Source organism: Bos indicus x Bos taurus, chromosome 1 (assembly GCF_003369695.1).
Source record: "Bos indicus x Bos taurus breed Angus x Brahman F1 hybrid chromosome 1, Bos_hybrid_MaternalHap_v2.0, whole genome shotgun sequence".
NCBI classification, from domain to species: Eukaryota; Metazoa; Chordata; class Mammalia; order Artiodactyla; family Bovidae; genus Bos; species Bos indicus x Bos taurus.
The window spans coordinates 15218221-15234508 of record NC_040076.1 but is presented as its reverse complement, the minus strand read 5'-3'; the positions used below and the strand labels follow the sequence as shown (position 1 = coordinate 15234508).

General features: G+C 33.5%; 1 protein-coding gene across 2 annotated transcripts in view; it reads left to right on the top strand.

Moving 5' to 3' along the window:
• NCAM2 (neural cell adhesion molecule 2) overlaps window positions 1-16288 on the top strand; it is a 567319-nt gene that overhangs the window by 446299 nt on the left and 104732 nt on the right. For both annotated transcript variants that reach the window (XM_027545118.1, XM_027545216.1), the window contains exons 10-11: window positions 9600-9787; window positions 14352-14448. In XM_027545118.1, coding sequence (XP_027400919.1) covers window positions 9600-9787; window positions 14352-14448 — 285 coding nt within the window. The remainder of the gene's footprint in view (window positions 1-9599; window positions 9788-14351; window positions 14449-16288) is intronic.

Below are 16288 nucleotides of genomic sequence, written 5' to 3'. Positions count from 1 at the left end.
AATACCTACTGTTTCTTGATAAATAAAACTGAGCATTTTCCAACAGTGATATATATATGTGTCCAGTATAGAGTGAAAGTGAAGTCGCTCCTTTGTCTCTGACTCTTTGCGATCCCATGGACTGTAGCCTACCATGCTCCTCCATCCATGGGATTCTTCAGGCAAGAATACTGGAGTGCGTCGCCATTTCCTTCTCCAGGGAATCTTCCCAACCCAGGGATCAAACCCAGGTCTCCTGCATTGCAGGCAGACGCTATACCCTCTGAGCCTCCAGGGAAGACACATAGAGTGAATATATATTTATATATGCAAAGAGCCAACTTATTGGAAAAGACCCTGATGCTGGGAAAGACAGAAGAAGGAGAAGGGTGTGACAGAAAATGAGATGATTGGATGTCATCAGCGACTCAATGGACATGAGTTTGAACAAACTCCAGAAAACAGTAAAGAATAGGGAAACAGGGTGTGTGGCAGTCCATGGGATCTCAACAGTAGGACATGACTTATGATTGAACAATATATTCACATATATTCACATACATGAACATACATATATATATATATATATACACGTGAAAGAATCAAAATTAAAATTTCACTGTTGAGAAAGAACAGAATGGCAAACATATCAGTATTCATATTTGACATTTTTAGAGTATGGAAGATATTTTTGGCAGTTATGTTTAGTATTGGCAGTTATGTTTAGTATAGTACATAGCTATAACCTACGTATGATGTTTTTGTTAACAAAATCCCCTTACTCTTCATTATATTCTAGAATATTTTTTATTAGAGGCAGTATATATTCAGGAAAAATAATTATGAAATATAGCATGATATCTATAAACTGTGATTATCAGGTTCAAATATGAGGACACATACTCAAATTGGCAACCCTCAGTACATGTTAGCAAAAGCAATGATAGAAACAATGTAATTTATTTTCATATCATAATGTTTCAACAATTATTTGGAAACAGATAACAAGTGAGTTAATTTATCAATATCATAATAGGGAGTTGAATATTAACTCTATTTGGGAAATTCTGTGACTTTTTCTGAGGTAAAAATTATATGGTAAATACATTTTAAATGAAAATAAAATTAAGAAGTGTTTTAAAAGGCAATTGTATTTTAAGATATTAGTAAATATTCCCAGTTGGGGATGAAATTTGTTCTTTATTGAGATGTCAGCTGGTAACTTCCACTTACTTTGGGCTTTTTTTTTTTTTTTTTAATGCAAGAACTAACCTGTCAAGATTAGAGCAAAGTACTGTGAGTTGGCCTTCCTATGTGGCACTAGTGGTAAAGAATCTGCCTGCTAATGCAGGAGACATAAGTGACTCCATTCAATACCTAGGTTGGGAAGATCCACTGAAGGAGGGCGTGGAATTCCACTCCAGTATTCTTATATAGAGAGTTCTATGGAGAAGGCAATGGCACCCCACTCTAGTACTCTTGCCTGGAGAATCCCATGGACAGAGGAGCCTGGTGGGCTGCAGTCCATGGGGTTGCGAAGAGTCGGACACGACTGAGCAACTTCACTTTCACTTTTCACTTTCATGCATTGGAAAAGGCAATGGCAACCCACTCCAGTGTTCTTACCTGAAGAATCCCAGGGACGGCAGAGCCTGCTGTCTATGGGGTCTCACAACGTCGGACACGACTGAAGTGACTTAGCAGCAGCAGCATGGACAGAGAAGCCTGGCAGGTTACAGTCTAGGGTTGCACAGAGCCGGATATGACTGAAGCAACATAGCATGCACACACTATGAGTTAGCATATTCATATATTTCTTAGTCACAAGAAAGCTACACAGCACTATTTAAAATTACCTTTGAAATAAACATCTGTATATAAGCAGTAGCCAAATTAATTTTATGAATGATATAATTATTATTGTTCTCCAGTCACTAAGTTTTGTCCAAATCTTGCAACCCCATGAACTTCAGTACACCAGGTTTCCTGTTGTTCACTGTCTCTGGAGTTTGCTTAAACTCATGTCCATCGACTAGGTGATGCCATCCAATCATTCCATCCTCTGTTATCCCCTTCTCCTCTTGCCTTCAATCTTTCCAAGTATCAGGGTCTTTTGAGTAGCAAATGAGTAGACTCTTTGCATCAGGTGGTCAAAGTATTGGGGCTTCAGCTTCAGCATCTGTCCTTCCAATGAATATTCAGGACCGATTCCCTTTGGGATTGATGGATTTGATCTCCTTACTGTCCAATCGACTCTCAAGAGTCTTATCCAGCACCACAATTCAAAAAAGCATCAATTGTTCAGCACTCAGCTTTCTTTATGGTCCTACTCTCTCTCACATTCATTCATGACTACTGGAAAAACCATAGCTTTGACTATATAGACCTTTGTTGGCAAAGAGATGTCTCTGCTTTTTAGTAAGTTGTCTACGTTTGACAGAGATTTCCTTCCAGGGAGCAAGAGTCTTTTAATTTCATGGCTACAGTTACTGTCCACAGTGATTTTGGAGCCCAAGAATATAACATCTGTCACTGTTTCAACTTTTCCCAATCTGTTTGCCATGAAGTGATGGGACCGGATGCTATGATCTTAGGTTTTTGAATGTTGTTTTAAGCCAATTTTTCAGTGTCCTCTTTCACACTCATCAAGAGGCTCTTTAGTTCCTTTTCATTTATGCCATTGGAGTGGTATCAACTACATATCCGAGGCTATTGATATTTCTCAGATTAATTTCCTGAGTTTTTAATCTAAGGACTATTTATTCAAAAGTAGTTTGCTAACACATTCTAGCCATAAAATCCATAGTGGGGAAATGACTCGCATTTCTCAGAATGTATTTCTTCTTACATGTTAGCTTCATGTCCATCAGCATGGAAATTGGAAAAGTGCTCATTTTAATAATCTCAAATTCTTGGCATTACCTAAAAATAAGTGAGTGTACTAATATGCCATGATCATTCTGATCTGTATTATATATTTATTTTATTGCTTAAATACATATAAAGGACATAATAAAATGCTTCCTTGGTTATTACTTGGTATTATCACTTCAAAAATGAGTTCCAATATTGAGTAACATTGTTAATGATATATAGAAACTAATCTCTGATAATACATTCATCATTGGTAATATAATAATTGGCATAGAAGTATAGTTTCATGAAAGGAATATAAAAAGCCAAAGACTGTGGTCTGGGCTTCCCTGGTGGCTCAGACGGTAAAGCATCTGCCTGCAATGTAGGAGACCCAGGTTCAAAGCCTGGGTCAGGAAGATCCCCCGGAGAAGGAAATGGCAACCCACTCCAGTATTATTGCCTGTAAAATACTGTGGAAGAATGAGTCTGGTGGGCTGTAGTCAATGGGATCACACAGAATTGGACATGACTGAAGTGACTGAGCACACACACAAAGATTGTGGTCTTGACTCAGCCATCATGCTCCCCAGTACCCCAGAACAAGGTTTCTCATATATAGAATAAAGATTTGTAGATGATTCCTGTGTTCCTTTCCAGATATTAGATTCTGTAAGATATGTCCAGTTCTGCAGAATTTATAGTGATCCTGTGCACAAAAGTGTTGCATGTTTAGCTTGGTTCACATTTAGATACTATGCATACAAGCATCTTTTCTTCTTGCAACGACAACTTGGTCAGTTCACAAAGTTGGGTATAAATCTTCCATCTTTCCCTGTCTGAATGTCCGGTTGGGTATATTTAAAAAATACTTATAACTCTAACACTTTACATGTACAAAATTACAGAAAACAGATCAATGTCTATTTGCTTCTGATCTGTCTTTGTCATCTCCTCTTAAAAAGAAGAAAGAAAGTAGTTATTTTTTAATTATCTTTCTTGAGATTATGCTTTCTTTTGTCAAAGATAAGTTATTCTGAAACTTGCTAAAAATTGTAAGGAAAACTTTATTCAAAAGTTTTGCAGTAGGGGTCAATACTGTTGAAATGAAGGAGGAAGATTAAACAGAACTCTGAGTACAAAGACAAGTAGGGATTTATAGCCAATGAAGCAGAGTGACAGGAGTCAATGGATGAAAAATTATTGAGAAGAACTTGATTAAATTTCAAGGAGAATACAATTCTTACTAAACTGACCTAATAGGGTTCTTCTAAAAGCAGGCTATGGACATATACATTAAGGAACTTGACCAGATATTGACAGTAATCAGCTATCAAGGGTGGAAGGAGTTTCACTAAACTGATTTAGCAGCATTCCCTTTTAAAGGTAAATCAGAGACAGAGCTAAGGACAAAGACCATATAAAAAGTGGGTTCTATGTAAGCCTGACTAAAGCTTTATCAAGGAGGGAATTTTTGCCACTTCCCTTGATTCTCATTGAAAGAAAGTCTTTACCTTCCTATCCAGTGAATGACATATTTCAATTTGTCACTATTCAGGTTTCTCTTATTTTTCTTGTCAACTCTGCTCAATTGAAAAATATGTTCTTCTGATAAAGTATTTCCATTCATTATAGTTTGTAAAATATTTTAATTCAAAAGTTAATATGATTGAGGGGACATACAATGCCTTAAGAGATGCTTTGAGAATTTTACATTTCATGTAGTCATGAATTAACATGAAATGCAAAGAATGCAACTTCAAGGTGAAAATTTGTCCATGCCTGTCTTTTTTTCTGTCTATAAATTATCAAGTCTGATCTTTCCACAGTTCTACTTATGAAATGTTCCCTTCCCTTCCTCTAAATTTTTTAACTGCCAAAAGTTATTTCCTCTGTACAACATTTGAAGCCTTTCATGATGTGAAAGCCATACTTTTCTGAAAATTAAAATTCTTGATTTGATTATCATCATGAGATATGGCTACATATTTTAGCCTAAAGTCTTCATGTGTTGCCTCAGCCAGTCACATCCTTTTTCAGAAAGTTGCCCCATATCAACTGCTCAATTTCATTAATATGCCATCCTGTGCCAATGAATACTGCTGCTTTGCTACTGTCTTGACATTTGCATAGCATACAATGTACAGGAATTTATTTTCTGTTTTATTATAGATAGGATTTATCAATATTTTCCTGCCTCATACCTCAAATACATTTTTTAATGTGGCTTTTAGCATAGCATATATTTCCTGTAGCACATTTGCATTTGGCATCAGTAATTCCAAATTAAATTCCCACTGAGATCATCAGGCAAGCAATTAGTGGCAATTGCTTGCTTTTATAGAGTAGTCAAATCATGCCCAAAGTTTATGGCTAAATTATAATAATATAATACACATACACACAGATGCTATATTTTGGACGGAGTAGACTGTAAGTCAGGTGTTAATAGTTACATTAACGTGTGATTTTCATATTGGGCTACATATACATACAGATATACTATTTATAAACCTCTCCCTAGAATTATAAGAGATTATATTTCATATATATTAACCAGTAATAAAATATTTTATAGATAGAGCTAGAGATAGAAATGGATATAGACTTAGCTTTTGACTTTAAATATCAGGAAGTTTGTCTTCTCTTACAGTTACACCCCAAATATATTCTTAGATTTTTCACTAAATCTTCCCAGGTCATGAAAAAGGTGTTTTTTTTTTTTTTTTTTTTCCCTCTCTCCTTCAAAATACCTTCTGTTCATTTTAACTGAACCATTGGGTTAAATTTACTGACAATATCCAGTAAATTTGGTGTATGGTTTTTGAGAACCAAGTAAGCATCTTACATTTAATAAGCCATCAGGTATGTGGTCATGACCAAGACAAATCTTTTTTATTAAAGTAGAATTGACCTAAAACATTTTATTAGCTTTACTGTACAACATAGTGATTTGTCATTTTTATGCATTAGGAAATGATCACAAGGATAAGTCTAGTTATCACCATACAAATTATTAGTAAATTATTGCCTATATTCCTAAGGCCATCCATATATTACACCCCTGAGACTTTATAACTGGAAGTACGTTCCTTTGATCTCCTCCCCCTATTTTGCTCATTCCTCCAACCGCCCCACCCCCGCAACAACTGACAAATTGTTTTCTGTATCTATGAGCCTGTTTCTATTTTTGTTATGTTTGTTCATTTTGTTTCTCAGATTTCACATGTAAGTGAAATCACATGGTATTTGTCTTTCTCTGTCTGACTTAGTTCACTTAGCACAATATCCTCTGGGTTCATCCAAGTTGTTACAGATGGCAAAATTTCATTCTTTTTTAAGGCTCAGTTTCAAGGCTGAATAACACTATATATTCTTTGTTAAACCCAAAATATTTAGACCACTTGGTAGAGAAGTAATCATATAGGTTATTCTGTCAGGTCAGTTAATTTCTCTTTCTTAGTTCTTGCCTCATTGCAACAAAACATGAAATGCCGGACTAAAGGTTTTAAAACAACACACAGATTACAGCTCAGTTCAGCTCAAGCCGACAAATCTTTTATTAGACAGACACTTCCAACATATGCGAGCAGGCTTACCCCAAAGGAGTCCTCCTCTTTTCCCTCTTGGTTTCCCCCTTTTTATACTTCCGTTCTCCTCCTTTTGGTTATGCTCTGTGCAAAATAGGGCTTGTACCCACTACCAATCAATGAGAGGGAATACAAATGGGCATATGCTCAAGACCGATTGATGAAATTGCAAGTTATATTTCAGTAGGCTCTGTTGTTTATGTCTTCCCATATTCAATCTGTTATGTGTTAGTTGCTCAGGCATGTCTGACTCTTTGTGGCTCCATGAACTGTAGCCCTACAGGCTCCTCTGTCCATGGGATTCTCCAGGCAAGAACATTGGAGTGGGTTGCCATTCCCTTCTCACCGGATCTTTACAACCCATGGGTCAAACCTGGGTCTCCCACATTGCTGAAAGATTCTTTACCATCTGAGCCACCAGGGAAGGCCCACTCAGTCTGTTATCCTTAATGGGCTCCTTGCTACAAAAGGTTACTTGGAGAAGCCTCTGAGATTAGGTTGCATCTACTGTGTGCCTAGGGTCCACATGCAGGAGTTGGAGAAGTGTCTCTGGTTGTTTTGTAGCATATCTGTGAGTTTTGGGTGTGTCTGGAATGGATTTCAGAGACCAACTTACATCACCTTCAGCCAGGCCATCCCTCATTGCTCATGAATAACTTCCTTCCTAACAATTCCATTTCCTACTACCGTGATGAGGGAAAGCATAGGATCTGTGGGAACACAAAGTAGTGAACCTAACCCACAACTGAATGTTGTGGAAAAGCAATGTTAAGTTAGTGTGGAGCTTAGTTTTGAAGGCAGCCAGGTAGAGGGAAGGGCAGGCACATTGCAAGGTGAGGGAAAACCACCAGAAGATATGTCTGTAATATTTAGCAAAGTGCTAATATGAGTCACTGTTTATCCAGTCCTCTTTTGAGAGCCATTAAGTTGTTTTGAACTTTGTTATTAAAACAATGTGCTAAAAGTCCTTTATATTAACATTTGATAATGCTTATACTTCTTTTCTCTGGAGAGATATTTAAGACTGCACTGCAGAATCTTAAGGCTTTTTTGTTCCTGAGGAATTGTCCCAATTTTTTTTCTCTTCAGCAATGTACGATAAAGTCCATGTAACCAAAATGCTGCTAGTACTTGATATTATAAATCTGTTCCTGGGTTGAATAGAAATTCAACTGACCCTGGTTAAAATTACCCCAGATCATCCCATACTTACAACTTAGTACTAGAATAAGCTTGATAGCTTTTACTCCAGAGCCCTCATTCTTAATAACAGAATAACACCTTCCTCACAGGTTATTAAAAAAATACAATAGAATAAAATGTATAAACTTACTGTCATATATAAAGTATTCAATAAGAATGTCATACTTCTATATGATTTTGGCATTAAAAACATACAGTAAAACATACAAAGGACAAGGATATTTAAATAATTATCTATGCATTTGTACCAGAGATTGTAATTCTTCCATTACATATCTGATATATAATCTGCTGATATAACAAAATTGGGAGCAGGTCATTATTAAGTAATTTGAGTAGTAAAGCAAAACTTTTAATTTGTACAATTTTAAATTAATAACTTATCAGGGATATTAAGTTCTAGTTAAAATTAGTAACAAGAATAATCAGTTTAAATACCAGGAACAACAACAACAACAAATATATCAGCAGCATTTTAGCTAACACTTTGTTTCAGTTCAGTTCAGTTGCTGAACTGAACTCTTTGCAACCCCCTGGGCTGCAGCACGCCAGGCTTCCCTGTCCATCACCAACTTCTGGAGCTTACTCAAACTCATGTCCATCAAGTCAGTGAAGACATCCAACCATCTCAGACTCTGTCCTCCCCTTCTCCTACTGCTCTCAATCTTTCCCAGCATCAGGGTCGTCTCCAGTGAATCAGTTCTTTGCATCAGGTGGCCAAAGTATTGGAGCTTCAGTTCAGTATCAGTCCTTCAAATGAATATTCAGTACTGATTTCCTTTAGGACTGACTGGTTTGATCCCCTGGCAGTCCAAGGGACTCTCAAGAGTCTTCTCCAACATCACAGTTCAAAAGCATGACTTTTTTGGTGCTCTGCTTTCTTTATGGTCCAACTCACATCCATATATTGCTACTGGAAAAAAAACATCTTTGACTATATGGACTTTTGTTGGTAAAGTAATGTCTCTGCTTTTTAATATGCTATCTATGTTTGTCATAGTTTTTCTTCCAGGGAGCAAATGTCTTTTAATTTCATGGCTGCAGTTACCATCTGCAGTGATTTTGGAGCCCAGGACAATAAAGTCTGTCACTGTTTCCATTGTTTCACCGTCAATTTACTATGAAGTTATGGGACTGGATGCCATAATCATAGCACTTATTTTAGGATTATGTTTTTTGTTTAAAAATTGTAAACATGAATCCTTTCAATTATATAGTCAGGCTACTGAGACTCAGAAAAGTCATAGTTGATTGGCATTTGGGCTCCATCATACTTCTAGAATGGAACAAACAAAAACATGTCTATGCAGCACAACTAGGTTTTGCAGTTAGGTTTTTACAATGAAATAATATTTTTTTTCTCTTTCTCTCACCTATAATTATAATGGTCTGGTGTAGGGGCCTGAAAATTAAAATAGCATTATAGGAGCTAAAATTCAAATTAACTATTGTTGATTAATTTAAAACATACCTTCTTATTTAATACTGAAAAAGTCACTTTAGGAAATAATTGTTGTGACATTACCATTTAAATTTTATGTCTGCTTTAAGTTTTTTATAGGAGAAATTATATAACTAAGCCAAGGCTGAAAAATGACATAAGACCATAGATTTTATTGTTTTTATCCTAAATTCTCACTTGTAATGAAAGTTGTTCCAGGAATATATTTCACATATGTAGAGAGCCATTAACTTGCTGGATGGAAATTTTTGTCAGATTATTAAAAGCAAACAACTGTTAGTGTTAATATTTCATATTTTAATAATTGGCCAACTTTGAATACTTTATATTAAAATGATTTGATGAATCAGTCAAATTATATATTTTTATGAGTTCTAAAATCACATATTAAATATATGCAATTAGAATTACTGTGGCTTTTTTTGTAGTCAATAATGATTAATATTGTTTATACTAATTAAATGACTATCTTAAAGAAAATGTCTATAATGTTATATTGTATTGCTTTACAGATGCTCCCAAGTTCATATCAAATCAAACAATTTATTACTCTTGGGAAGGAAATCCAATCAATATAAGCTGTGATGTGAAATCAAATCCACCAGCATCAGTCCATTGGAGAAGAGAGAAATTAGTCTTGCCAGCTAAAAACACCACTAATTTAAAGACATATAGCACAGGGAGAAAAATAATATTAGAGGTAAGTCTTCATTATATATCAACAAATTGTATTATTTTGGCAGTTATCTACTATTTTAGAATATATTTAAGTATCTTGATATATAAATTATCTATAATTCTATCCTATATTATGCATATACCATGTTGTGTATATTTCATGTTTATTTGCTTAAAGAGAAATTTTATGCATTTGGGGCATTGCCAATTAATGGTTAGTGTCTCACTATTTACTTATATGGGCTTACTTATATAGATATATGGCTATATAGCAAAAGTCATTATATTTCATGAATTTATATTTTAAAAAAACAATTGTATCACGGAAAAGTAGGGAGAAAGAATGAATAGTTTGTAAGTTATTGAGGGCCAAAGTTCAATTTCAGTGTTGCTACTAGGCATTGAGTTTGTGATTACATCATCCTGCTTCCTGGATCAGCATATATAAATGCTAGCTGCTGGCTACATATTTACAAGTTCCTAAATAAACCTGATTTGCTTGTTCATTGCCTCATTTCATTTTATATTTTATATTAAGGTTGTAGATAATTGTTTTTATACTGCCGAGTACCTGGCCTTTAAATTCTGTTTGAATACAGTATCTTTTATTTATTAATTGTAGATTATGTTTGTATATCAATTTCTAATGTTTATCTGTCTATGACAATGATCATCAGTCCTTCTAATTTATGATGCTTTCATAACAACTGAGAATCTTTCTCAAATAGCACGTTTAGCTAGAAAGATGCTATATTTTCTCTACTAGTTCAATATACATAAATTTTAATAATGCTTGTTTTACAATAACATTTGATATCTTTATTGCATTAACTTAAAAGTGTTCTCACTGGTGCCCTGTTAACTCTTTCACCTAGTAACTGGACTTAGTAAAACATTTGTTTGATGGAATGATTTCAGTATCACTTCCACCAAATGTTTGGATAATTGGTTATCAGAATATTTTGTCTAAATCTATTTCAAATACATTTTTTTTGTATATGTATTAGAAGTATTTATTGGCAAATTGACAGAGAACTCAGTTTCACAAAGACTTTTGACCAGATTCAACTGCACTTTTTCGTATTTAACCATAGAAAATTTAGGTTAGGTTTGGGGGAGTGTATTAGTGTGATAGGGCTGCCATAACAAAACAACACAGACTGGGTGGCTTAAAAAATAGAAACTATAATTTTTCACACATTTCTGGAAGCTAGAAGTCCAATATCCAGGTGCCAGAAGGACTGGTTTATTGCAAGTCTCTCCTTGGTTTGTGGATGGATGTCTTCTCACTGTTACTCATATAACCTTCCCTCAGTGTAGGCAGAAAAAGAAGAGAAAATGCTCCAATGTCTTTTCTTCTTATAAGAATACCAGGCCCCACTCTTGCGATCTCCTTTGCCTTCTTAAAGTCCCTACTTCCAAATATAGTCACATTAGAGATTAGGGTTTCAGAATTTGATTTTTGTCAATAGCCATGATTCAGTCCAGAACAGGTAGATTTACATTCATGTTTAAATGACAGACTAATCTGTAATTTCAGCTTGACTTCATCTTGCCACTTTTCAGATTCTGGAATAGCTCATAATTCTTCATAGTTGATATGAGCAACGATTTATAAATTGACATTTAAGTATTTTATTAATATAAAGTTCTCATGTCATTTCTGCAAGAATGCCATTTCTCTCAATGCAAAAATCAAAACTAAGGAATTTTTGCTTATACATAGCCAAGGAACCTGTTTCTTAGGGCACTGACCTTGAGCATAAAATTTTTATGTGTATACTACTTTCAAAAATTAAGTTTAAATCCTGAATAAATAATACAGATGTATAACAAAAACAACTTAATATACTAAAGCAAAATAACAATAACAACAATAAGAAGAATCAGTAATAATGTTACTAATTTTGAATTAGTAGCATATATAGTTCCTTAGGATGTACATTATAATGATTTTTCTCTATAAATTATTACAGTAGTTACATAATTGATAATACTTAAGAACATATAAAAATAAAAATAAATTTTCCAATTAATAATAATCTGGTTAATAGTAGATTCCTTGAATTAACAGTTTTTTCCTTTGATTACATACATATGTTCATTTTTTAATGTGAATTTAAAAAAATAACAAAACATTCTATAAATCCTTTTGGTTCTTGCCAATAAATGTATTTCTCAAGGCCTTACAGATTTAGTCATTTGTTTTCCCTAAGTGTTCCCCTGAGGTAATAGGACAGCTTTTTAATATTTGAGAAAATTTGATTCAGAAAGTTTCTAATAGGTAGACTGGAATAATATTCTGCCCTTAAGTGTTTAGGAAAGAACTCACAAATTCCTTTATTAACATTGTTCTCTCAGTTAATATTTTGGTGTTAAAAACTACACTTGGTATTTTATAATGTTCTATCAAAGCCCAACATCTGAAGTAAACTTGAATTATTTTAACTGCATATTAAAATATGAAGTAGTATCCTAAGTAGATGTTTCTAGTACTTATTGAATAAATACAAGTAACATTTTATATATTAAATATAGTTAATATGAATATATATGAATTATATACCTTTGTTATATATTATTATGCATTTTGATAAAATTATCTATTATTTCACTATGCTGGCATTGAACTTTTAAAAACCACTTGTTGGACTCTACTGCTTTCCTAGAATATACGAAATAGGCTGGAGGGGACATGATTTGGCCCAGTTGTGTGATCTGTGTTTTTTTAATAGTCTGTGCTACTAGGGATCATTTCTCTATTTGTTAATCATAGAGCATGATAAAGAAACTACTTATTTCGGCTAAAATTACAAAGACTTTGTCTTTTGATAAGTGAACTCCCAGGAACATAAAATCAAAGCTGAACTGAGCCTTTTAAAATGTGTTCCAGTTAAAATAGGTATATTTAAGTTACTTTATGGATCTTGAGGAACTGTACAATAGTCAGGATTCTTTGTCACATCCGTCCTGTATTTGCATTGCCTTTATTCAGTACACATTCTTCCCTTTGGGATATACAAATGACTTTCTCATATATTTGTAGAATAAAGACATTTTTAGTAAACTTTCTGAGTAGTAAAATTGTTTTCTAGTTAACCTAGCTTATTATAACCTGAATATATGAAAAATTAATATTTTAGTCATTTAAAAGTACTTATATATGGGCTGTTAAAGCTTCTAGTCCTTAGAGCTATAATCTATTCCTAGATGGACATCTGACTAGAAGATGAATGACACGGCTTTTTGTACCCTTTCAGAATTATCACCTTCAATGGACTTCCAAATTGCACTTGTAGTTAATAGCCTCCCATTATCACAAAACCATTTTCCCCTTTTGGGATAGACTTGAAATTAACAGCAACTCTATTGTACGCTTATTCTCTCTTAATAACAGTTACTGGAATTGAAAATTATATCTTTACGATCACCAAATCTCTTTTCTGAATTGATACTTCAGAATTTTCGTACATTAGAATTACAGGGTTGGTCCCACTGTTCAACAATAGAATCCCAGAAGGTTAACTTAATTATGGATTTCAAGTGTGTAAGGACTGAGGTCAACTATTTTCCACCTAAACTGAAAGAGAATGATAGGAATTGAACAACAGTAGGGGCAAGATACATTATTAGATACCAAGATACTATGCCTGCCAACAGGGATTGGTACACAGGGAAATATTTTCTTGCAAAATACCTTCCTGAAAGATTTTTATTTTAAATATATCCTCACCCTTTCTTAATATTTTATGTTTAATAAAATCATAAGAGGAAGAGAAAGCTGTGGTATTTTGAACCTTTCTTAAACTTTAAACCTGCCTGATCGAAGACAGCAAGGTAGAAAACAGAGTTAACAATGCTTTTGTTACAAGATTCCTATTTTTAGTCATTTGTAGCAATTGCAGAATATATATTTTTCAATCGGTACTATTTTCTGTACTTTACATATATAAATATCTGATGATTTTTCGCTTGAATACATGAAACAAAAAGGTAGTATTTATCTACTTAATAAATCGATAGACTAGCTGTAATTTACCTGGTCCTATGGTGGGTTAGTGGAGAAGGCAATGGCACCCCACTCCAGTATTCTTGCCTGGAAAATCCCACGGACAGAGGAGCCTGGTAGGCTGCAGTACATGGAGTCGCTGGGAGTCGGACAGGAATGAGCAACTTCACTTCCACTTTTCACTTACATGCATTGGAGAAGGAAATGGCAGCCCACTCCAGTGTTCTTGCCTGGAGAATCCCAGGGATGGGGGAGCCTGGTGGGCTGCAGTCTATGGGGTCACACAGAGTCGGACACGACTGAAGCCACTTAGCAGCAGCATGGTGGGTTAGAGTCCATGGGGTCGCAAAGAGTTGAACAGGACCGAGCACCTAAGCACATGGACACACATGGATAGTACAAAACTATGGATTATATCTTAAAAGGAGAGAATGCTTACTTGATACAGAAAAAAGAGTTATGACAAGTTTTCAGTAATTGTATATATATGAAGATGATAGTGATGCTACAGACTATTTTAAAACTTCTGTGATATTGTTTTAAAATTGTGAAACTTTTATTATTATAATTATTTTAGATTGCACCTACATCCGATAATGACTTTGGACGATATAATTGCACAGCTACTAATCGTATAGGAACAAGATTTCAAGAGTATATTCTTGCTTTGGCTGGTAAGTATAACGTAGTAATTTCTGATATCTCATAAAATATTTCCTGAAGTAAATAGTTTTTATATTTTCATAATCCTGATACAGGTTACTATGAGAAAGATAGAACTGGTGCTTAAAATATTGTAACAGTTCTGTATGATACAGTGAGGGCTTAGATTGTATTCACTAATCAAGATTAGTTTTCATTCTCATTCCCCCAACTTTATATATGACACATCTACGAAAGTGTTAGGAAACATATGTCTTAAGAAATCAAACTATATTCATGTAAAGTAAAAATCTTGTCAAAAATACCAATAAAATATATCTTTAGAGTAATTAAAATTAATCTGTTTTAAAATTCTAAATTGAAAGAATAAACAGTAACTTTATTGTTAAAATTTAGAGTTATGTAATTTGCTGAAATATGTTTCATTTTGTATATATAAAAACATTCCAGTTCTTCCCTTAAAGCTTAAAATATATAGATAAAATATCATGCAGGTTAAAGTTTACCTTAACTAGAAATCTAGCTATGTTTTTATTTGTATTTATATTATATATATATATTTATATTTATGTATATATATATAAACACATATAGATTTTGCCATTAGTACAAGACTACTTAGAAATCTGGAAATATCCATGTTTATACTTATAAAGTTCAGATGATGTAAATATAATTTATTGTCTTCTAGGTCCAGGTAGGGAAATATCAGAAAATCATTATACTATTATATTTTAATAGAATAAATAACTTTCATGAAAATATTTTGAAACTTTTTCAAATAAATTATATAATATAAAATATTAAATAAATTATATAAAGTTAAATTATATAGCTGTAATTTTATATTGTTATGAAGTATTTCTTTTGATATGTAGATATATCTTAAAGTCATTAGTTGTGAAGATCAAAAGGGAAATTTAAAAGTTATGAAGCTAATAATAATCAAATTATTATGTAACTGGAAAACCTGCTCTTCTCCAATTCAAGTTTTATTGTACTACATTATGGGTAAAGGAAGAGAAGGATTCTGTGGAGAGCTTTTAGGGAAGGAAATGATAAGGAACAAGTTAAAATTAGAAGGAGTTAATATAGAAAGGAAAAGAGGCAGAAAATGATGAAATAAGGGAGAATATAAACCAGAGTGTACTGTCTACCAGGAAGTCATTAGAAAACTAATCTCAATGAAAATCATTGGAAGTAGACTGCATGCAGTTAGTCATATGAATAAATCTTTGTACAAGCAAACTAAATTCTAGAAAATGAAATGTGTTAAATCACATCAAATTCATTTATAATAAATTGAAGTATTAATTGTAGTAATGAGAAGCATCCACTACTCATGTCAATTCCAAGCTTTAGAAAATTAGGCAAATGTCCTTGTAGAAACTGTTTATAAATAATATCTAGACATATGATTGCTATATATATTATAGTTAATATAATATAAATATATTAACATTGATGTACTATTATATATTGCTTTTTTGAAAAATGACCCCATTTTCTATAAGGTAGAACTTGATAAATGACCTTTTAAAATTTTTTTTAGTTTTTGGAAATTCATAATTCAAGAAACTATGAAATATAGAACATTATACTGATGAGATTTAAAGTCTTATTGAATTCATTACATAATATCTATGTAGTTTCATATGTCATGTATTTCCAAAATATATTCTCTATTCTTCCTTTCTTTCCTTCCTTTTTTTTTCCTCCTGAATAATTAAGTCCTACATCTGGCTTCCCTGGTGGCTCAGATGGTAAACAATTTGCCTGCAATGCAGGAGACGCAGGTTCAATCCCTGGGTTGGGAATATCCCCTGGAAGGAAATGGAGGCAATCCACTGC